At 40.8% G+C, this 23,623-nt stretch overlaps 1 protein-coding gene across 1 annotated transcript; it reads left to right on the forward strand.

The window, feature by feature from the left end:
• Positions 1-603: 603 nt before the first annotated feature.
• On the forward strand, positions 604-8,668 carry fam210b (family with sequence similarity 210 member B). The gene is made up of 3 exons (XM_061689107.1): positions 604-1,132; positions 5,364-5,563; positions 7,652-8,668. Exons 1-3 carry the CDS (start codon positions 824-826, stop codon positions 7,866-7,868), a joined length of 726 nt encoding a protein of 241 aa, XP_061545091.1. The 5' UTR covers positions 604-823; the 3' UTR covers positions 7,869-8,668.
• Positions 8,669-23,623: the final 14,955 nt, after the last annotated feature.

Consider the following 23,623-nt stretch of genomic DNA (forward strand, 5'->3'; position numbering starts at 1 on the left):
TCATGCCATCTCTGGTCGATGCTTTCTTCTTTTACCCCCAAAATGGGATTTTGAGTTTTTTCCCCCCTTGCCTGGTTGGGGTGTTTAGATCAGTGGACGTCACTGATCTTTCTCAACTGTGACCCCGTGACGCCCTTTGAGACTCTTTTGTGATTAAGCGCTATACAAAATAATCTCACATTCACACCTAAAAGACTATTTCGAGTTCAATGACGTGCGTAACATGTCTTTGGAATGTGGGAGGAAGCTGGGAAACATGCAAACTCCACACTGAACAACAGAGCTGAGATTAAAAACCCAGAACTGGAAGGCAGACATGCTAACCATCATCACACCGTGCTGCCCCTGCACAATCTAATGGAAAAAAAATTGGACGCTGGCTAATTATTGTTTTGAATGCAGCTCAGACACAGTGGTTAGCATGTCCACTTTACCATTATGAAGTTCAGAACTTCTGTGCTTGAGTTTCAATAACATTTGACGTTGTAATACCACAAAACCCCAACTCAAGCCACCACTGTATTAAGTTTGTGTAGTTGTAGCTAATGTGGCCAGGAAGGTAAGCAGCGCCCCCTAGAGGCCGCTCCAAACCACGCACGTCCCATAAGTCTCGCAGCCACCGCAAGCTTTGTTCTTCCGACCCAGCGTGCGGTTGCGCGGCCTGCCTGCCTGCCTGCCTGCCTGTCAACAAGCGCTCTGCTTGGGGGCGGGGTGGGGGGCGTCGCGGTCAGCATGTTCGGACCTTCGCTCGCTGTTATCGAGTCTCGACTAACGTAATCATTTTGGACTCCGCTGAAGTCGCTTTGAGGGCGGAACGACGGCCATGTTTCTGAGTCGTGCGACGACGACGACAACGGCGGCGCGTGTTCTCCGCCGCTCATCCGGACCGTTGACATTAACGAGGGGCTTTCACCGGGACCGGACCTGCTGCGTGGGCTCGACGCCTGCGCTCTTCGCAGGACAACGACCGGAGCTGTACCAGCACCACGGTTTGATCTTCCCGGACTGGCGACACTGGAGCTGGAGCGGCCGCCTGGCGGAGCCGGTGCTTTTGTTTTCTAGTAACCGCGGGCCGTCCACCGCGGCCGCTGCCGCCAAGAAGACCCCCGCCATGGACGACAAGAACGCGGAGGTATTTTAACCAGGCTACTGTGTAATGGTGCACTCAAATGGGTAAGGAGGGGACGGTGTCATACACTTCGGTACCTTCACTTTACGTCATTCAAACGTCTCTGGGCCGCGCATGCGCACTGCTCATCAACAGGCAGGTGTACACGTCACACGCACTGTGCCACGTTTAAGACGATGACGTCTCACAGAAGTAGCTTTGATCCCACCGAGTGTTATTGTCATAACGTTTATATGGCTTCAAACAAGTACGAGACAGTTGCACAGTGCTAAACTTTTGTAATGAACCCATGCTTGGTCTGCAATCCAGACGCAAACAGCACAAATTGGTTTGTTTAGAATTGCCAATATTAATAGTTCAAACCCTAAATATAGGTATGCGGTATGCGTGTTAAAGTTGCTCCGATTTCAAAGAAGCGTGGAAAACCCTTTAAAATGATATCTCAAGCAATAAGGAAATCACAAGCTTTTATTTATTTCTTTATTACATCTAATAGGGTTATGCACAACGCACTTCCGCATTCTGCAAAACAGGTCGAAGCACTTCCTTTTGCTTCAGGTGGCTGGTGGAGCCCTATGGCAGGAGACAAAGCAACTGTAGAAATATTAAATGTCTACACTGTCGTCGTTTTACACAAGATGTCTTCAAGAGCCACCAAAGATGACAATATCGGATTTTTAGTCTTTGTGATTATATATATAATTTCATATATGTATAGATAAATTGTAGACCTGCATATAACTTTTGTCTATGGGCGCCAGCCATAAAGAAAACAACATATTACCAAGTTTAGGTTCAAACCATCATGAATTCAGCCTGTAGTTATGCTAGTTATGACTGCATGCACAGGAAGTCAGCTAACCTGTTTTCCGGGGTTGGTCACATGACATTCCCCATAAAATGCATTTACACATTTACATTTTAATTCATGAGCGGGCGGCACGATGACCGACTGGTTAGAGCGTCTGCCTCCCAGTTCTGAGGACCAGGGTTCAATCCCCAGGCCCGCCTGTGTGGAGTTTGCATGTTCTCCCCGTGCCTGTGTGGGTTTTCTCTGGGCACTCCAGTTTCCTCCCACATCCCAAAAACATGCATGGTAGGTTAATTGAAGACTCTAAATTGCCCGTAGGTGTGAAAGGCTGTTTGTTTATATGTGCCCTGCGATTGGCTGGCAACCAGTTCAGGGTGTACCCCGCCTCCTGCCCGATGATAGCTGGGATAGGTTCCAAGTGAAGAGAAGCGGCTCAGAAAATGGATGGATAATTCATGAGCCTTTAACCCTCCAGTTAATCTTTGTGTCTTTGGCACACTAAAAGTGTTTACGGATCAGTGTGACCCACTGCATGTTTAACTATAAAAAAAAAAAAGAAAGAAAAGAAAAGCTGTCTAGGTAACACGTTAACTAACTAACACAAACTAACATAGCTGACTGACTGACAGCAAACTTTTATCAGTTGTTGGAGACAAGGTCTTTAAACTTTAGTGTTTACATAACCATAATAACTAACAAAACTAAATTGCTAGGTAACTAAATGACTAGCTGGCTGACTAAAAAGTGAATAAAAGTAACCCATGGACTAACTAATAGCAACCTAACCTGGATGCATGGATTTTTTTTTTTTTTTACTCAAGTGAGCAAATTTGACCTGTTACAAAAACTGTATTTTTCTTAAATGGCTTTTATTACGGTTATTCTCTTAAATGGATTCCCCTTTTGCAAATTCTCCTTTTCTCCTTTATAAACGTTTGACAATGAAACAAGAAATTGAGTACCATACTTAAACAAATGCGGTACCTTGTATTAATTCATTTAGGTCGTCATATGAAAACAGGCTGCACTACAAGAAAATGTGTTTTGAAAAAACAGCAATTATAGAATAAGGATTAAGAGAGACAAAAAGTAAATGTTAGGCAACAAGACAGAAGGCTGATGGCCTCAGGGTGGAGGTGTGTGTGTGTCACACTCTGACTTGAGTTGTGTTTGTGAGAAGCTGTTATCAGTCACAGAGCTCCCACTGTTCCCCCCCCTCCCATACATCCTCTGTGGCCGCCTGCTCACATGACCCTCCCAAGGCCGCCGCCCGCCCCCCTTTACTTTGAGTCGGCCTCAGTGGCCCCTCTGAAAACAGAAGTCCCGCTGCCTCGCCCACGCCAACTTTCTTGATTGTGCTTTGTCGACAGGGCCGCCAAGCTCCCTGATTCACGATACAATTTTTCCCCCCCCACACTCGCTGTATCACTATCATGATCAGCATTCAAATACTGTCGCATAGTAGGTCCAAGTGTTCATTACAAAGGAGGCAGTTTTTATTCCTGTGACATTTAATATTGTTACCCACTGTAACATTATGAACAGTTTGAACATTAACACTGTGCCTAAATAGGGGATGATAAATAAAACTACTTAAGTAATGATTAAATTTCAATGTATTGCACAAAAGTTTAAAAACTTACCTAAATGTTTAGAAACAAACAGTTCTAGCTGAAAGACAAATGTGTTGTACTTAAAAGTTAAATACAACTGAATTGTACTTAAATGTACTGGATTTGGAAAAAAAAAAAAAAAAAAAAAGTTTAAGCCAGTTTGAACATTTAATTAAGTGATTCTTAGCACACCACTGGAGTGAGCCCACATACCACTTTGAGAATCATTGCACTATACCATGCTACACTATATAAGAGGGCTGCACAATTAATCGAATTTCAATCGTAATCGCGATTTTGGTTGCCACGATTAAATAAGCCTGATCGTCGGCAATTTTTTACATTAAAAAATGCAGGCACTGCTAAATATGAAAAGTGCTTCATTTGCAGCAGTGCCTGGAACCTAGTCAGCCAACCACCAGGGGGTGAACATGTGGTTAAGGCTTCATTAAGGCCCGGCAATACGCGCTGTAGCCAACTTCAAAATGAAAGCTTAAAATGGCATCAATGTCCAATAGTATTATGAAGCTTTTATTTTGAAGTTGGCCCTCTCAGCACATTGGCGGAGAGGTGGCGTGTCACGGTAAGACACAATTAATGGTAGCATCTGCCTTGATTTCAACTTTTCAACTGGCTTGACCGCAGAATAAAAAATGGCAGAAGTAAATAGAGAGGAAAGGTTTGTAACCGTGCACGACTGTTCAATCAAGCAGAACGGCGGCGACGTACAGTCCTCGACAATTCACGATATTGACGGAGATTTTCAAATGAAAAGTCGGTGCTTACAGCCTAATGTTATTGCGTATTATGCGTTAACTGTATTTGCTTCCATTAAGTTGCAATTCATGGTTGCACATTGTAATAGCATATTTATTCAGTGAGCTCTTGGTAAAGTAGAATTTTCTATTGTCCATTTATTTTTTTATTGTTAACATTTATTCTTAAATATTCATTTTGCACTGAAAACTGTTATAGCTTGTTGAAAAGTTGTGCAATAAAAATAAAGAATTTTCACTAACATGAAGAATAATCATGACTAATAATTGTGATTACAATATTGATCATTTTGGTCATAATCATGCAGCCCTACTATATAACATAATATTATGAAAGCTAATTGTTTGCTATGAGGCTAGTTTAAAATGAAACAAAAATGTTCAAGTGGTTTTACAGTGGTTAACTCCTCTTTATAGGAATGTTATGTTCAGGAACAGCAATAAAGTTACAGGGTTATTGTGACCTGGGGGGTGTGTCAAAGGATGAGTAGTTTTACTTTGTTAGTTTGATGATGCAATGGTTAACTTCGCTAGATAGTCATGCTAATCCTCCTGTTACGTTCAGGAACAGCAGTATTGTTACTGGGTCATTTTGACTTCGGGTGGGTGTCATTATCCACTTACAGAAACTGAAAAAAAATCCCAATAAAAATATTTACATCTCATTATTACTAATCATATCTTTGCAAATATGTGAAATGAACCATTATCATTGAATATATTGGTTTACGCCAACCAGAGGAAATGACTTTTTAAATGGTATTTCTTTTTAAAAAGGGTCATGTTGACCCGGAACATAGCAAAAGGGCTAAAACTTGATAGAAAACATTGCATGTACACTAAGTACAAGGTTTTATGATGTTGACAGTTTGTCCAAAACCAGAATAATTCACTTTTCATGATTTCCCATGGGGAAGAAGTCTGGAAATTAGAACATCTTGGAAGTCAAGATGTCACTGAACGAATTTTGTTTCACTTTGGAGTTTGCATTGTACTTTGGAGTGTATCATTGTGTTTTATTTCATCCCATCCAGGATGAGCGCAACCTAAAGGAAGGCCCACCAACTCCTCCACCTGAAGGCAAAGCGTCCGGGGAGCACGAACCGGATGGAGATAAGCCCAACAAGACCCAGCAACTCAAAAAGGTCTTCAAGGAGTACGGTGCTGTGGGGGTCTCCTTCCACGTGGGGATCTCCCTCATGTCTCTGGGAATGTTCTACCTCCTCATATCTAGGTGACAAAGCAGTTTTCTGCCTCTTCCCACACTCTCTCAGAAACATACAGTAATAATACCAATACCACTAAATATACTGATGATGACGATGGTGTGACAAAACAGCAGAGTTTTGGCAAGAGAAGCGGGGTACACCCTGGACTGCTCGCCAGTCAATCGCAGGGCACATTTCGACAATCATTCAAACTCATTCACTGCTATGAACATTTTATACAGTGACAAAACATTTCATGGTTAATGGTAAATTATTACTGAAGTTTAACATTCTCAACAGTATTCTCTCGGTGTAATCGCGTCAAATAAAAACATTTCTAAAATGTCTTTAAAGGGCTTTTAAACACAGACTTTTTTTTTCCTGCAGTTCGCTTGCTATGAGGAGAGAATGAATCCTTCCAAACCAAATGATTCAACATACTTTGAGTTATATATACAGCACACAACAGCAGAAAGTATGAAGTTCAGTGTGAAGTGGAAAAATGCATGCAACTGTGGAGTAGCCATTCAAAATAGCAGCTTTAAAAACGTCCTCAAGCTGCAGTACTTGCACACGACATACGGAGTATCATAAAACGATAAACACAAGTTTGCCTTGGATTTAAGAGGAGACGTGCGGAACATAAAGTCTTCACATGGAGGTTTTATAATTTAATAATAGTGGCGCGAAAGAGTAAAGCGTGCGTCGAATGTGACAGTTAGGCGGCGTCCCAGCAGCCGGAAAAGCAAAGAGATTTGCAACAGATTAGCAGGGGAGCCCGCGGCCTTTCTCACACAGCTGATAATAAGCCTCGCGTGGAAAAGCCAGTCGACTGCAACCGTGCGGCATTATCAAGCTCAACACTTTGCTGCCTTGTACTTGGCTGATTAAAGCCAGCCCAGTGCAGCGGCTTGATAACGTCGAGGAGTCACTCGCCTCTTTCACGCACAGATCCTGAAAATGATCTGAGTGGAAAGGCTCTGCCTTTTAAAAAGAACCCACTGAAACGGAATATTGCCGCAACTGTGCACTTTTTTTATACAGGAATTAAATGTGTCAGCACCAGTGTCTTGTCAGATGGTGACAGTCGATTTATTTATTTTATCTTTTTTTATAACTACTTTTTTTCCCTCCAACAATAGTGACGCAGCGTCCCGCAATCAAATAATTAGACGCCGGTGTTTGTTATTTCAGCAAGACAATGCCAAACCAAATTCTGCACGTGTTACAACAGCGTGGCTTCGTAGTAAAAGAGTGCGGGTACTAGACTAGCCTGGCTGCAGTCCAGACCTGTCACCCATTGAAAATGTGTGGCGCATTATGAAGCGTAAAATATGACAACGGAGACCCCGGACTGTTGAACAGCTGAAGCTGTACATCAAGCAAGAATGGGAAAGAATTCCACCTACAAAACTTCAACGATTAGTGTCCTCAGTTCCCAAACGTTTATTGAATGTTGTTAAAAGAAAAGGTGATGTAACACAGTGGTGAACATGACCCTGTCCCAGCTTTTTTGAAACGTGTTGCAGTCATAAAATTCTAAGTTAATAATTATTTGTTAAAACAATAAAAGTTCATGAGTTTGAACATGACATATCTTGTCTTTGTACTGTATTCCATTAAATATAGGTCGAAAATTATTTGCAAATCATTGTATTCTGTTTTTATTTATGTTTAACACAACATCCCAACTTCATTGGAATTGGGGTTGTAGAAAAAAGTCCTCTGAAAAACAACTTTTCTTGAAAAAGAAACTGCAACATTTTATCGCAATCAAAATTTTAAAACATTTCTAAATACAACCACTCGTTCCCTTTTTATCCGACAATATTTTTTAAAATCCTAGAAAAATAAACTAGCCTTTTCCTTAAACTTTTTATTTTTATTTATTTTTTTAAATCACTACCCCCGATAATCTATATTTTTTTGAAAAAAAAAAAAAAAAAAAAAACTTCCTTTAAAAAGACAACTCCCCACCCAAAAAATAAATTTAAAAAATTTACTTAATCACCGTCAGGCAGTACAGTACAAAATGGATGGGTGGATTATTTTTTAACTGGTAGAAAGATAAATGTGACCGACATGTAACCAGTTCACCTTTTTTTTCTCTTTAGCGGTATAGACATGGCGGCCGTGCTGAGCAAGCTGGGCTTCAGCGAGGCCATTATCCGCTCCAAGATGGCGGCGGGGACCAGCACGTTCGTCCTGGCCTACGCAGTCCACAAACTGTTTGCGCCCGTGCGTATCAGCATCACGCTGGTGTCCGTGCCGCTCATTGTGCGCCACTTCCGAAGGACGGGACTCTTCAAGCCACCCACGTCTGCGCCCTGATCAATATCATGTGATAGATGGCGGCCATATTGCCTTGGGCGAGCGGCGGGGGAAAAAACCAAAAAGAAAACGCCTGGAACTTTTAGACTGCTCTGACCAGAGCTTACAGAAACATTACTGAAGGAGAAAATTACGATAGATGCAAGTGTATATTTGCAATCAGGGATCTTTTACTTTTTAGCTTTCTTTCTTTGTTTCTTAAATTTATGAAGTTTCCTCATGTCAGACACTTCCTGAAATGACTCAAATGTCCTTCCCCTTCATTCTCTTGACTGTTTGATCCCCGCTTTCTCTCCACACATTATAATCGTTGCATCCATCTGAATAAAACTTCTCTTTAAAAAAGGCATTATTCCTCTTTTAAATAGACAAAAAAATCTCAACAAATACTTTTCAAACAATGCAGAAAATTATTTTATTTCTCTTCAAAAAAACATTTAACATAAAATCCCATTTTCTCTAAATATTCCACTTTCCCCCCGTTATATTTTTTTCCTAAGGTAAATACACTGCTCCTACTTTTTATGAAAAATAAAATAAAAAAAAACTTTCCCCCTGAAAACAACTTGGTTCTCTTTAATAAAACTTAAAATTTTAACCTTCTGTCCTCTTAAATTACTTATACAAAAATATTACTTGATATTATATATTGATAAATATTACCTGACTACCTTATACCTGACTTCTGTGAATGCTCCGCTAATGAGAATGACTGCTGCTTGATTACATGATTGATTGAAGCCGAATTTGTTAAAATGCTGTTTAGTTTATGGCTGTGTCTTCGGACAAAAGTTTATTTGTATGAACCCTAAATATAAAATATTGTAATCTTTGGTAGCTCTGTGGTAATGACTTGTGTTTAAAAAAAAAAAAAAAAAAAAAAAAAAAAGACAAATGTTTAAAGTACCTACGTGTGCTTTGTCCCAGCCCCCTTCGCCATTCACCAAAACTGTGAGGAAGTTTTGCCGAATGCGGACTTAGCTTGCCCACATACAGGATCAGCATTATGAGGCTGTGTTATTACCTTTTCAGCAACGGACACAAACTTTGCCGCAACATGTAGACAGGGAATATAACAAGACAGGTAATAGAACAATAATCACAGGCATGTACTCTTTATCCTCTGTGAAGAACAACTAATAATCTTGCCATACTGAGAAGCCCAGAGAGGATATGAGTCTCCAGTAAAGTATATCTGTATGTTTGTCTTCTACTGTCCTCAGGTGGCCAAGGCGGGCAGCAGCGCAATGGTCATTCATCGATACAAAGGGTGACAAAAACTCACTTTTGAATTATTTCATAACTGTTTGTTTTTATAAAGTATAATACATTGAGGACTGACATCATAAAAAAAAAAAAACTACTTTTTTAAATTTTAATTTAATTTAATTTTATTTTTTTAAGGGGGAGGTTGGGACAGAATAAACACCACACTTCAAGTAGACACCTTGAAAATAATTCAAGTGTTACCATGAGGCACTACCTATGATACCAGCGTGTCACGGTATTCATCTCATTACCACAACACAGTATGCAGAGCAGACATGGTACCTGTTAAGCTGACCTTTACAGTGAAGTTTGGAAAAATCTTCACTCATTAGATTTGAAGCAGAGATTTGAACCTAGAACCTCTCAACTGTGAGACAGATGTGCTGAACACTAGTCCAGTGCTGCGTGAGAGGAAAGTAAATGCCTTATCCCGTATAGACGCCTGGCGAGGACAACATGAACTGTTTCAGACAAGTTATACCTGAATGAACAGCGGTTTTAGAATAAGATTACCCAATTGATTCTTCAGGCTGCACTTCCCAATTCTAGCCACACAGTGGCGCTCCTGAACTACAAATGCAATTGCAGCCATTCTGACCACAAACTTAACATTATTGTCAATTTAAACACTGATGACTCATGCAAGAACTAGTCGGATTCAACAACAAATTAAAGTGGATGAAATGATTGACAGCAAAGGTGTGAAACTGCAACACGTGCAAAGTTTGACAAACTGTAATAATATTCCTGGGTCAATTTGACCCACAGATGCATGAATTGATCCAACACCAGCTTGTATCATTTTCATACCGAAAAGCTACTTTATTACCTCTTTTTGTTTTACCCCTCCTGTTATGTTTGTCTCTTCAGATCACCATATTGTTGGTCATTTTAACACACTTATTTGAAATAACATATTTTAAAAATAAAAGATAAAAAATACAAGGCCAGCAGAGGTTTTATGCCATTTAAAAAAAAAATAATTCTTATATCTTCTTATATTATTTTTATTTTTAAAAAAAAAGGTAAAACACGGGTCAATGTCACCCGCATCGCAGCATGTTTCGTCATTTAAAGAAAAAAAAATATGAAAAAAAAACAAAAATAGGAGTAACTTATGCTAAAGGTGACTTCCAGGTTGCATCGAGGCACTTTTTCCAAACCATTTTTAGAATTAGAAGTACTTTGGGGTCGTCTCGCTCAGATAGGATCGGAAAGCAAAAATGAAAATCTAAAGAGGCCCTACGTGTGTATGTGTGTTTGCATGTTTTTTTTCCAATGGGTCAATTTGACCTACAACATACCAGGAAGATTATTCCACTACAAATTTTTGTGTATTGTATGCACTCTGTGTGTGCGTGTGTTAATAATACAGCCATGAAAAAGTTATAAGGCAAAGTAAGTGCAAAGTTGGTGTGTGTGTGTATGTGTTTGTGCCAGACATCAACTCAGGTTACTGGGAATGGAAAGCCATGGCAGCTCTGTGACACAAATGGATCCAAACCGAAAACACACACACACACACATATATACCCACACAAGAGAGGAAGAAGTGTAGGCCTCATTAGCCATGAGGAGAACAGGGAGCTGCCATCGCCTCTCCATCCCCTGCATGTCCCCCATGGCGAGGAACAAATTGGTGACAGCGCTCCCAGCCAGCCAGCCGCTACCTGCCACGTGCGCCCAGTTCCCGTCCACACCGGCGGTCATTTGCATATGTGTTTGTGTGAAATCTATAAACACACACACACACTGCAGTGGCTACAACGTAACCGTCTCGTGATACACAGCTCATTGAAGAGACCCCCCCCCCCCCCCATCCCCACCCACTCTGTTAGTCTGAAGAGTTTAAGGGGGGCTCAAATGCTTGCTTCCAGACTACAGCGTCAGCATCAGGACCGTCTCACGCACACACACACACACAGTCAATGTATTATGCATGCTGCAAAGTGCTTATGTATGCGGTGCTACTTAAACATATGGAAAGCGTGAGTGGTTTTTTTTGTCCTTGTACTTGGCACTTTTGCACTTGCTCATTAACATCCAGGCAAAAGTGAGTGACTGGAGGAATTCACAATCGACACCCTACATTCAAAAAACAAGTGTCATTAGCACTACAGTAAACCATTGGCGATTCGGCATTCGTGAATTTGTCTATTAAGGACATAATTAAATGGAATGAAAAACAATTAAATAGTCTTTGTCACACTTTGCACCAAAGGACTCCATACACACAGCATTTCTGCGTTTGGGGTACGGAGGTGTGCTAACTTCCGATCACCAGGCAAACGCATAGCGATAACAATCACAGCATCAAACTCTTCAAACTATACTTGCTGTCTGCTGGCGTAACGTAAAGTTACAGTGAATGACGTACTACCTTTATAATTTCTACAGTTATACAAGTATCAACAAAGCAATCAAAGGATCCTCATCTCATTTAATGAGCCATTCGCAGCTGTACATTAAGCTACAACATAATGGGTAGCACACTGCAGTGTTGCCTGGAAGAGATATCCCGATGTCTTTAAAAAGTAAAAACTTCTGATGAAAATTCGACCTTGCAACCGACCTTGACCTTGTCAGATGCCACCCCAGAAGCTTGAAAAAGACGGACGCAGGAAACTTACACAACCTAACCTTTCCATCAGAAATGCTTAATGTGCTGCCGTGCCTATGGTCCATTGAATGGCCATTGTGCTGTTGCCCGCCTTGGCCACCTGGGGGCAGTATAAGACAGACCGACATCTGTACAATAGCCTATAGATGTCCCAGCTCCTCTCAGCTCCTCGTGGAAGATAAAGAATATATGACTGTGATTACTGTTATAGCAAATGTCTAAACATGTTGCTGCATCAAGCATTTCCCATTATGTGTTAGCATTAGCATTGAGCTAGCAGACTGAAAGGCTGTTTTTTTTTTAAATACATGTAATTCTCCTGGGTTTATGTTCAGTTTGACAGTAAACTTCAACTACAGCACCAATGCTAAATGGGGTAGATATGATAATTCCAATTTTTTAATGTTTATACTAATATTATCCCTGTTTATTGATAAACCGTTTCATCTCGTTTCATTTCCAAAATTTGTTATGTTCGGGTCTTCATCATTTGGGGGAAAACATTTTAGTGCAACGCTGGCTAAGTCTGTGACGGATTCAGCCGCCATTCCAACTCTTGACTGCTCACTTTTACGCTTTTAACCCTCTTATCTTCTTATTTTTTGGGGGCCCCACTTCCAGCTCCGACACACACTGTTTTTCCCTCTCTTCGCTCTCCTCCAGAGTTAAGTTTAGCAGGTGCGCTCGGCGTTGGCGTCATCCTCGGAGCACCTGTCAGCTGTCTGCCTTCATCACGACTGGCGTGCCGCCACGGGGGCCGCCAGGAAAGTAAACCTGCACACGCACTCCCTCCAACCCCCGATATCAACAGCTGCATCTTATTATTTGAAAAACACCGCTGCCAATCAACTTCCGCTTGAGACGATTTATTTATTCCGCTTGTCGCCTTTTCCCTCCTCAGGATTCAGACGCTCACCTGGTAAATGTGAGCAATTATAATGGCGCAGGGAGGGTAGAGGAGAGGTGGCAGCTTGTGCCTGTTACTTTGAACGAGTTGAATGTAGCTTACTAAAGTAATGTAACGCACAGTACAGTCAGACATATCAATTGAACAAAACCTCTGCAGTCTACACTAGGGATGCACTGACACCACTTTTTTTGAGACGGAGTACAAGTACTTCCATTTGAGTACTTGCTAATACCAAATAAAGTACACAAACTTGATAATACCAATACGTCTTGCAACTGTGACGAAACCGTTTTATTCTGGCGAAATATTGTTCAAAACCACAAAACATACTTTTCTTGAACATGCCATAAACTTTACTCGCACACCTTTTAGAGTAACAACCTGTCATTACTGACATTTCAACATCCAACTGCATGTCTTGCCACACATTTATCTTAAATGTTGCCTGTAACACAAGGCATTTCAGTTACGTGGTGTCTCAGTCTGAACATTTAGGGCACAAGAGGAAAAGAAGCAATGAAACTACGAAAAACGTAGATATAAAAATTGAAACTCGGCGCTTGCTGGACGGCTCACGGTGCGGCTGCCTCCGTCGCTGCCCGAGCATAGTTAATTTGCATTTGGCAAAAAGCGAGGTCACCCGTGTTTAAATTGAATTTTCTCCAAACGGCTGACATGGCTCCTACCCGGGATATACCGTTTCAGGCTGGTGAAGTGGTATTGATGTGTAGTATCGGTGCATTTTTATGAGTATGAATAATGTTCAGACGTACAGTTTCTAGGGATGACTCCTCCACAGACTCCTACAGACTCCAAAGAGATGTTCCGAAGATTCAAACCTGGATTTCCTTACTGTGAGAAAGGTGTCCAAACCACTATTCCACAATGCTACCGAATCAACAATTGATTTCAGGACAACACCTCAAATGAAGTAAATACCTGCCTATTCGCGATTAAGCATTCACAAACTTGGCTATTTGCGATTTTCTTCTGTTGAATATAACTCAAGTTTTTCCTGAGAAATTGCATTTTTCTTTTTTTTTTTTTTGGTATTCGCACTTTCTGTAGCGACACAAGCGCCCTGCTCCTTCTGAGGGGCCAAGTTAGTGGAGGAGTAGCTAGCGTTAGCCAGGCCGGCTTGACAGCGAACAGCAGCGTGATGGAAGATTCCAGTAGAAGTACGAGAGGCACACAAGGCTCCTTGTGGGCAGGAGAAAGTAGGGTAGTAAACTTCAAAATGATGCAGAGAAATGTCACTATTGGCAGTGGTGGAACTGGTTTAAACTATTGCTTATAGTAGTAGTAAAACCACCGTGAACATTTTTAGGGTGGGGGCCTCAATTACTCGCAAATTTTTGCCATTCGCATCGGGGCTTGGTCCGTAACAGCGAGGGTAAACTGTATAACAGTGGCTCTCAAACATTTTACACCAAGAACCACCTAAAATAATACTTAGCTCTCGAAGCACCACCATTATGACAAACATTAAAACAGTAGTACTAGGACTAAGTGTTCACAAAAACGAGACAGAGGTTTTATTCCTAAAAAAATATGTTCAATATTATTTTAAGACACTTATATAGGCAGGTAGGTAGATACAGGATTTTTTTTATTTATTTTTTTTAAAGCTACACGATTCAATTAAAACCTATTGCGCATAAAAAGTTAAATAAAACATTTTCATAATTAAAACAAACAGTTCTTAAAGATTTAATGCATACAATTTGTACTTTAAAGTTAAATACAACTGAAATATACTTGGGAAGTGATTATTTTGCATACCACAACAAACTTTGAGAATCACTGCTGTATAACAATAATGTGGCCCCATTTGTCACCATGAGCGTATTGCAAACCAAAAGCAAAGTGAGTGCAGTCCCGTTGGCGTTTGTGCACCAAACATCAACGTCACTGCACCCACGTCATAGAGAACTCGTATCTTAAACCCCCCCCCCCTCAAATGATTCCCCCTTAAACAATTCTCAAAGACTGTCTGCTCGGCGGCGGGGGCTCCCGGATCAAACCAAAGTCAGCCGGGGCAACGAGCTAGCTCAGGTCCCAGATCGTCATAACAACTGCGACCATTGTCCGCCACGGCCCTAACGCAAAGCAAACAGACAGACAATTTCTTTCAATTAGCCTGAGCGGCCGCTCCAACACATTTTTATTTGCGCCTTAAGACAAAAGGGCCCTGTTGCATGTCCTGGCCAAAATGAAGACTAATGGGCTATTGTGGAGCTCCCGAGTTTGTACATTTCGTGTCACACCACCAACCCTCTGTCATCCACCCCGTCAATTCCAAGCAGACTGCTGACCGGGCGCAGAAGCGACGTTTAATACATTTATTCACGACATAGTTTCATTTTGTTTGGAACGTTTGGATCGTTATTGGTGAGAAGCTGCATCTATTCATCACAGCTCGACAACAGCTGCGAATATAATCATCGCTCACTCGACAAAGTCGGCCGAGGCCCAACCAGCAGCCTGCTGATCTCGCTTTAGGACACGCCATGTCTTATGGAAATTTCTCTCAGCCATAATTAAAGCACAACGTCATTTGGAGCCTCTCCAGAAGGCTTTGTCATGGAGTTTGAGCAATATTTTCGGCTTACATTGCACCTTTGTTGCAAAGTATGGCCCGCTTTCTTTAATCTGGCCCACTAAGGAGTTACATTTTTAAGACTACTATAATACAAGGTGTCCCAAAAAGTCATCCATTTTCTGAGCCACTTCTCCTCACTAGGGTCGCGGGCGTGCTGGAGCCTATCCCAGCTGTCATCGGGCAGGAGGCGGGGTACACCCTGAACTGGTTGCCAGCCAATCGCAGGGCACATAGACACAAACAACCATTCGCACTCACAGTCATGCCTATGGGCAATTTAGAGTCTCCAATTAATGCATGTTTTTGGGATGTGGGAGGAAACTGCAGTGGCCAGATAAAACCCGTGCAGGCACGGGGAGAACATGCAAACTCCACACAGGCGGGGCCGGGGATTGAACCCCGTACCTCAGAACTGTGAGGCTGACGCTCTAACCAGTCGGCCACCGTGCCGCCCAAAAAGTCATGATATTCTTAATAATAATAATAAATGCAGCTAAATAATGATAATAAAGCTTTACCCGTACTGACTAGGTTGATGAGCATCATAATCTTTCGCTTGAAAGCAGTTGAAGCTTTTGGTTTTGCGGGAACGCCTGCGCAAGAAGTTCAGTATTTTCATCAGTGGTGGTAGTAGCAAGCCTTTCACTGCGTAGTTTATCAAGAACAGATCGTGTTTCGAGAAATTTGCCATGCATTGCCTATTTTTGTTTTGTTCATTTATCTTACAATTCTATAATTATATACAGCGCCGTGAAAAAGTATTGGCCCCCTTTTCAAATTCTTACGTAAAATGCAAACATATAAGAATTTAAGAAGGAGGCCAATACTTTTTCACGGCACTGTATATAATTATCTTATAATTGTTGAATTGATTTATTGTAAATAAATAGTAAAATAATTTACTTTTACAGTGTTGCCTTGACTTACGACTTTTATTTGTTGCGTGACCATGCTCATAACACACAGATCTCAAATCGTCTTTCCCCAGTGAAATGATTGTTAATGCCACTGAGTTTTTGTTTTAATAGTAAAACTTGGACTCTACAGTTGTATAGTATTTAAAAATGTATAGTAATAACATCATTAAACAAAAAAACAAAATCACACATCCTTCTGATGTGTGCGCTGTGGCCAGGGGGCAGTATAATACATTCATTCATTCATTCATCTTCCGTTCCGCTTCTCCTCACTAGTGTCGCGGGGGTGCTGGAGCCTATCCCAGCTATCTTCGGGTGAGAGGCAGGGTGGACCCGAACTGGACGCCAGCCAATCGCAGGGCACATATAAACAAACAACCATCCACACTCACATTCACACCTATGGGCATCTTAGAATCTTCATTCAACCTACCATGCATGTTTTTGGGACACCGTGCCGCCTAGTATAATACATTCATACGGACTTACTCAAAGTTAACGGTCACCGCTGCTCAGTCAGCTGCAGCAATATTTGTCATTTTTCACAGTTATATTGTCCGTCTTCATGTGTTGCTGCAACTATTTTGTTCAGATATCTGTGCTTAAAGGGTTATAAAACAGTGACATTGATGCTTGTTTTGTTAGCTATGGTGTTTTGCATTTTGTGTTAGCATTAAACTATTGGACCTTTGTCAGACAAAGCTATGTGGTGTTTGATTAAATACACAACAGCCCCTCTGGTCAAACAGAGTACTACTGTTCTTCCCCCCCCCATAGATTCTGAATGAGATCTGCTGCCCGTATTCATGACGGATGCAAACGGTGAGACTGCCGGGCTGACAAACAAGCAATCACCCAGTGCAGAAGTGGGGGTGGAAAAAAAAGACAGCCCTTTCCTTTCATAAAATATATTAATAAACCAACGGAAGAAGCACGCATAATCCATTGTAATAATTTCATTAAATTCCCTCATCACCCCTGGAGATAAATTCATTTGGGTTGTGGCAATAAAGTTGTGTTTTCATCAAAAGAGAAAAGGCTATTATTTCTCTCGCTTTCAGATAGGACGTCATCTGTCGCACTGATATTGAGCAATCCGGCAGGATTTATAACACCCGAATCTAATGCATCCACGCCACTCACAAAACCACATTTTTAAAAAGAGGCGAGTTATCATTTTGACTAAAAAAAAAGGACATTTTCAAACAATGATGCTGATATGGCAGAAAATCTTCAGATTCCTCTTTCATTTTTTCGAGTGCTAAACATGGTGTTGCTGAACCTGCTAACAATTTCAGCGTTAAAAAAATAAATAAAAAATTTAAAAAGGTGTCGTCCTTATACTGTAGGCGAAAAATCGGCGTGATGCAAAACACGTTCAACACATGATATGAGCACAGCATATTTCCCCCCTGCATTTAAAAGCAAAATCAGCTGCCGAGACATTCTTAGAATATGGCCAAGTTTTATGGTTAAATACAGTAAGATTAGACTCATTTTATACACTGTTAATAAGATAACTGTAACTTGTAATGAGTGCCTCTTTTTCTCCTTTAACCCTCCTGTTACGCTGTAGGTCAAATTGATCCATTTTAAAGTAAAAAAAAAAATTGGCCTAATGATCATCATTTCTGTATTTTGTTCACTTATGGTTAAAAACTGTTTTTTTTTTCAGTGGGTCAATTTGACGCTGGACAGAAGCGGTGACAAAAATAGCCAAAATGCAAAATAACGTTAAATAGGCAGCTATCAAATATCGACTATTCTACTGATAATCTCATCGATGAATCAAGTAATTGGATAAAAAATTATTTTGCATTATGAAACAGACAAAAAAAAAAATGCCTGTGAGGTGCAGCTATTATAGTTGTCCACTTGAGGTCGCCCCCTGTTCTCCTCATGGCTAATGAGGCCTACACTTCTTCCTCTCTTGTGTGTGTGTGTGCGTGTGTGTGTGTGTGTTTTCGTTCCATACCATAATATCTGTGGCTTTGATTGTGTGTGGCTTTAAAAGCTGGAGCCTGGGCTGGTGAGTGACGTTTGAGTCAGCGAATGAGAGTGTAGAGTTTGGTGTGGCAGGCTTAAATGGGTGGCTGGTTACTAACTGGCTAACTGTTTGCCAGTCTGTGTGTTGGGCGCCTTGGCGTCAGTTGTGGCCGTAGCAGCTCGTGTAGGAATGTACTTATTACGCATTTAATTTGTTACCGTTAGTTCCATAAAGTGATTTAAAGTGCAGTGATCCCAAACTTTGGACATTCTCTGTCTTTTAAATATTCTTTTAACCTGCTCGCTGCCATCGTGCCAATGTATTTCTACACGGAATGGTGAGTTAGTCTGCAAAAACGTTAGTCCGTGTGGAAAAAACATCACCTCAAAGCTTTGAGATTTTGCTTAGATTTTTTTTTGCAATCAAATTATTCGAGTTTTTCGAACAATAACTTCAGCCTTCATGTAAAATAAGGAAAAATTATAATGGAGTTGATAATGCCCTATAGACAATATTTACTAGGACTTTTTTCCTGTTCCTGACACTTTTGGGTAATTAGAAATGCACATTTGTCAAAATGAAGCAAGAACATTATTGCTATTTCTAAGAAACTAACATAACGCCAGGGTTGATAATGAGACAGAAACAATGTTTATTGGGAGGTCCCCCCACCTCCCACTTTATGACAGTTGTATAATTGAGCCTCTGAGAACTACAGCGGGCAAACTATACAGTTTCATTTTTATGTTCAGAAATGAGTAGTGAAATGGAAATTTTGACAAATCGGGGGGCAGTCTATTATTGTACTATTCACTTTTCCTGATTCATCAGTGCAACAACTGGCCAAATCCCATTTCCAAGATGACCGTACCCATTAAAATGGGCTTCACCAAGTTCAGAGATTGATAGAAGACAAAAAAAGTAAGTAGTGATTTAGCTTGGGTGCCAGTGCATTTGAATGTTGGTATACTGTAAGTGAATATTATTTATCATCAAGAAATATTGTCGCCATAAAACTTCCAATCAATCTCGGGCAAAATGACAAAAATAGCGTTAGCTCACTCCAATTCTCACTGGCTCAATGAAACTAGGAAAACCACTCAAAGTGTGTGTGTGTGTGTATATGCACATGCACTGAAGACTCTCCGTAACTTCCACTAACAACCCAGGCTAAACTTCGAAAGCTCCTCCGTGACATATACATTTGTTAGTCTTTCAATCAAAATCAATTTAACAATACTTCCTTGACACTAACCACTACTTTCCTGTTAGCCAGTGAAAAAAACAACAACAACAAAACAAATACTTAAATTTGTGCAAGGTGATCCTCAAATTTCAAAGTTCACTGTATGGCGATACTACTAGTCCTACTGTATGTACTTCTGCATGAGCATGTGAGAACATTTTGGAGCCGTGTGACAAGAAGTGCAGAAAACTCAACTTGAGCACTGCCGCTCATCTGTCAGCTGCCCGTGTGGAAGTTTTTGACAAAACTTGTTTTACTGTGCTGGCAAAGAAAACGTGACAAAGGAAGAGTGATGGTCGGGAAACCGTTTGCCGGCTGGAGGAATTGGAAGGCATTGGTGTCACAATCTTTTAAAAAATGCATCAAGGAGGAACTCGGAGGATGACAGTCATGACCAGCCTCAACCCAAGCCTGAAATGTGCTGCTCAATAATGAAAACAAGTCCTGCTGGACCACAGTAACAAAAAAAATAAAATAAAATAAAAATTAAAACTGACTTACTCTAATTCTGTTCATGATGTTAAAAAGACAATAGACAAAAGTATGCAGGTAGAACCCCACAAAGGGGTAAAAGTTGGAGTTCAGATGAGCAGTTTTACTTTATTTTAGCTTCATTATACATTGGTTAACTTCTATGGCAGTTAAGAACCTTAAAATATCCTTTCAAACAATGGCTTAATTTATATTATTTTCTATGTGGGGAAAACGGTCTTGAAATTAAAATAACTCATCAAAACCTCATGCACATCCGGTGAGGACTGTCCGTCATTTCAATTAACCATACGGGCTAACCTTAGTTCTTACCCAACATACAAAGCTTGTTTTTCAGTCGAGATGTTTCACTTCAACAATACAGTATTCCCCGCTTCATTGCTGGGGCTACGTTCCAGAAAATCCCTGCTAAAAGTGAAATCCGCGATGTAAAAAAAAAAAAAAAAAAAAAAAAAACTTATTTAAATACACCCTAGAAATGTTTGTATAGCATTGAAGGTACTTAACATTTTTTGAGGTATTTAAGCAAACTTTTAAAACGATACAAATACATTTAAACATGTAATATGTTGACAATGAGCAAGAGCAATGGATTAGGCAAAAATGTGTACAAATAGTATTTTAAAAAAAAGAAAAAAAAAAAAAAAAAAAAAAAAAGAGTGTAACAACTGTTATAACACTTACCCCCCAAAAATCTGCACTATAACAGAACCATGAAACGTGAACTGCGATATAACAGGGATTACTGTAATTTGGCAGCATCTTGTGGCTTTTCAGAAAGAATGCAAAGGTGAGTTCTTTAGCAAATAGCTGGCGATAGGTTACACAGGAACTGTCAATAGGTGCATTTGTGAATAGTGAACTATGAATATGCAGTATCGCTGTATAAATCACCGATCGGTGTATTTCGATGAGCTCGCATTGATGGGGGTATACCATATGGCACATATTGAGAAAGAGAAATCTGAATTGTTTCACTGATAACATGGAGTGTAAATTCAGCCTTTTTGTGTTTGTGTGCGTCTGTGTGCCCGGTGGGCACAGGGAGAATTAATTATCTGCGGCGACGATTGCTATTTTTCGCACCTCTTGAGAAACTCAAAAACAGATTGAGTTGTTTTTTCATGCTTACCATCACACATGGATGTTTGCCGAGGAGCCTTCTGCTTGAAAGAGTGCCGCTCCTCTCTTCCACCCTCTGCTCGTCCAAATCACAAATAATGCCACTCGCTGTCTAGCAACAACTTTCTTAGGCTTTGCACAGACTTTTGAACCCCAGATGCAGACAACCCTGAGGTTGTGTTTGTGTGTGTGCGTGAGAAATATCAGTAATGCAATCATCTATTATTTGGAGGCGGTCACATGTTGGGGTCGCCACATATTTGTACAGGAAGGTTTGGGTTTGGATGAGACTCACTTGAATTAGACAGGGCCGCCCTGTCAAACAGGCCAATTTCACCAAGACACGAAATAGACACCTGGGAATTGTTTTAAATTGCAAAGCAAAAAAAAAAAAATGCATAACGTCTCCTTGAAAATGTCAGATGTGTTTGACCTTAGAGATGCCGCTGAATTATCCATCATACAGGCTGACACTTGCCCTCATGCGTAACACGGCTGTTGTTTATCTAGCCAAAGTCTTTAGGAGCTTTTTGCTAGCGCGAGTGTTCCGACTCATTTCACTAAACTGCGCAAACACATCCTTAATTGCTTATTTGGACCTGATGAATATTGCTTGTTGATGAGTAAATGGGACTAATGGAGGCCCCAAAGTTGATTAAAAAAAGCTTCCCCTTGTTTGCATTTTTGAGCAAATTCATTCATAAGAAACACAATCCATCCATTTTCTATACCGCTTATCCTGTTCAGGGTCGCCGGGAGCTGGAGCCTATTCCAGCTGACTTGAGGCAAAAGTTGGACTACACCCTGAACTGGTCATCAGTCACTCACAGGGCACATATAGAGACAGACAACCATTCATTCTCACATTCACGTTGTCACCATAACAACTACACTCACCTTCCATCTATCCATCCATCCATTTTCTGAGCCACTTCTCCTCACTAGGGTCGCGGGCATGCTGGAGCCTATCCCAGCTATCATCGGGCAGGAGGCGGGATACACCCTTAACTGGTTGCCAGCCAATCACAGGGCACATACAAACAAACAACCATTCGCACTCACATTCACACCTACGGGCAATTTAGAGTTGTCAATTAACCTACCATGCATGTTTTTGTGATGTGGGAGGAAACCACAGTGCCCGGAGAAAACCCACGCAGGCACGGGGAGAACATGCAAACTCCACACAGGCGGGGCCGGGTCCTCGGAACTGTGAGGCAGACGTTCTAACCAATCGCCCACCGTGCCCTACACTCACCCCCAAAAGTAATTTTTGCTGTACAGTGAAAACACTTCAGCTTTTTGCCCCCCAGGGGTTTACATCTGGATCGGATACACACCTTAAAAACCTTTCGTTTTACCCACAAATTTGCCTGTGAAGACTACATTTACGACAAGTAAAATGCGTAACCAACAGGAAAGCCAGAGAGCTGTCTCGTGGTGAAAAACGAGTAATCGTGAAGCTGAGAGAAGATGCAAAGTCAATCAGATCCATTGGGCAAACACTGGGCATATCCAGTACAACACTGGAATGTCTTGAAGAAGAGAGAAAACATTGATTTGGAGATCCTTAATCCAACAGCAAGATAATGACCCCGTACACGCTGCCAAAACAACAGAAAGTGAATGGTTCTAGAATGGTCATGTCAATTGCCAGACATGAAGCCTAGAGCACGTATTTTACTCGAGGTGACTGAAGGGAGAAACTCAGATTTACTTATTCAGATTTTATGGTACAGAATATTCAGTAGGGTTCAGGTGTACAGATTTCACACGGAAACAAAATGTATTAGGTAAGGGACAACAAGTGTAACTGCCTCATGCTTTAGCCACACGTCTATTGAAGAAAAAAAAAAACAGCAGCTCAACCTCTGGCAAGTGGAAATCAAGACTAGCGATAGGCTTTTGGCAGTATGACAAACTTTTTGAAACGGCAAAAAGTTTGCAATGTTCATTTCCCAAAGAAATTATTGATGAACAACAACAGAATACATCAAGGGAAAAGAAGGGGAAGCTTTAAAGTGGCCGAGTTAATCTCCAGACTTCAACCCTACAGAGAATGTTTTTTTTTTTTTTTTTTTTTTATCCACTGACAAGGAGACTGGAGGGAAGTAACATCCCCAGAAAACAAACTACAACTAAACAAGGTTATGGGGAAAGGCTGGAAATGCATCACAAAAGACGTATGCAAAAGTTTGATGATGATAATACGTAACAGTTTAAAATATTAAGTCTTATTAGCCAAATTGTGCATCTGATCCAGATGTAAATAACTGACCTATAAGCTGAACAGTCGATCTCCAAACCCAAATGTTTTCCATCTGCAGCAAAAATAAACTAAATTTGCATTGGGCCAATTGACAAACTTTAGCATACGGCAGGGACCTATTTAGTGTTGCAACCTTATCCACTTAAACCAAGATCAATGGTCAGTAAGGAATAATAATGACTGCCCTGTTTCCCCCTAGTATAGCATTTTAATGTTAATCACATTAGGAAACAGATTGCCGTTAATGAACCTTTAAGGTCTTGACAGATCGATCGGTACGATTGTGAATTGGGACAAAATGTCTCGACCGGTGACAGCTCT

Source organism: Phycodurus eques, chromosome 10 (genome assembly GCF_024500275.1).
Source record: "Phycodurus eques isolate BA_2022a chromosome 10, UOR_Pequ_1.1, whole genome shotgun sequence".
Lineage (NCBI taxonomy): Eukaryota > Metazoa > Chordata > Actinopteri > Syngnathiformes > Syngnathidae > Phycodurus > Phycodurus eques.

What these genes read in the sequence shown, in the direction of transcription:
- fam210b (XM_061689107.1), top strand. Translation starts at nt 824, where the DNA reads ATGTTTCTGAGTCGTGCGACGACGACGACAACGGCGGCGCGTGTTCTC. An exon ending in TGGACGACAAGAACGCGGAG is followed by an intron (nt 1,133 to 5,363) that starts GTATTTTAACCA and finishes CATCCCATCCAG; the next exon opens with GATGAGCGCAACCTAAAGGA. An exon ending in TTCTACCTCCTCATATCTAG is followed by an intron (nt 5,564 to 7,651) that starts GTGACAAAGCAG and finishes TTTTCTCTTTAG; the next exon opens with CGGTATAGACATGGCGGCCG.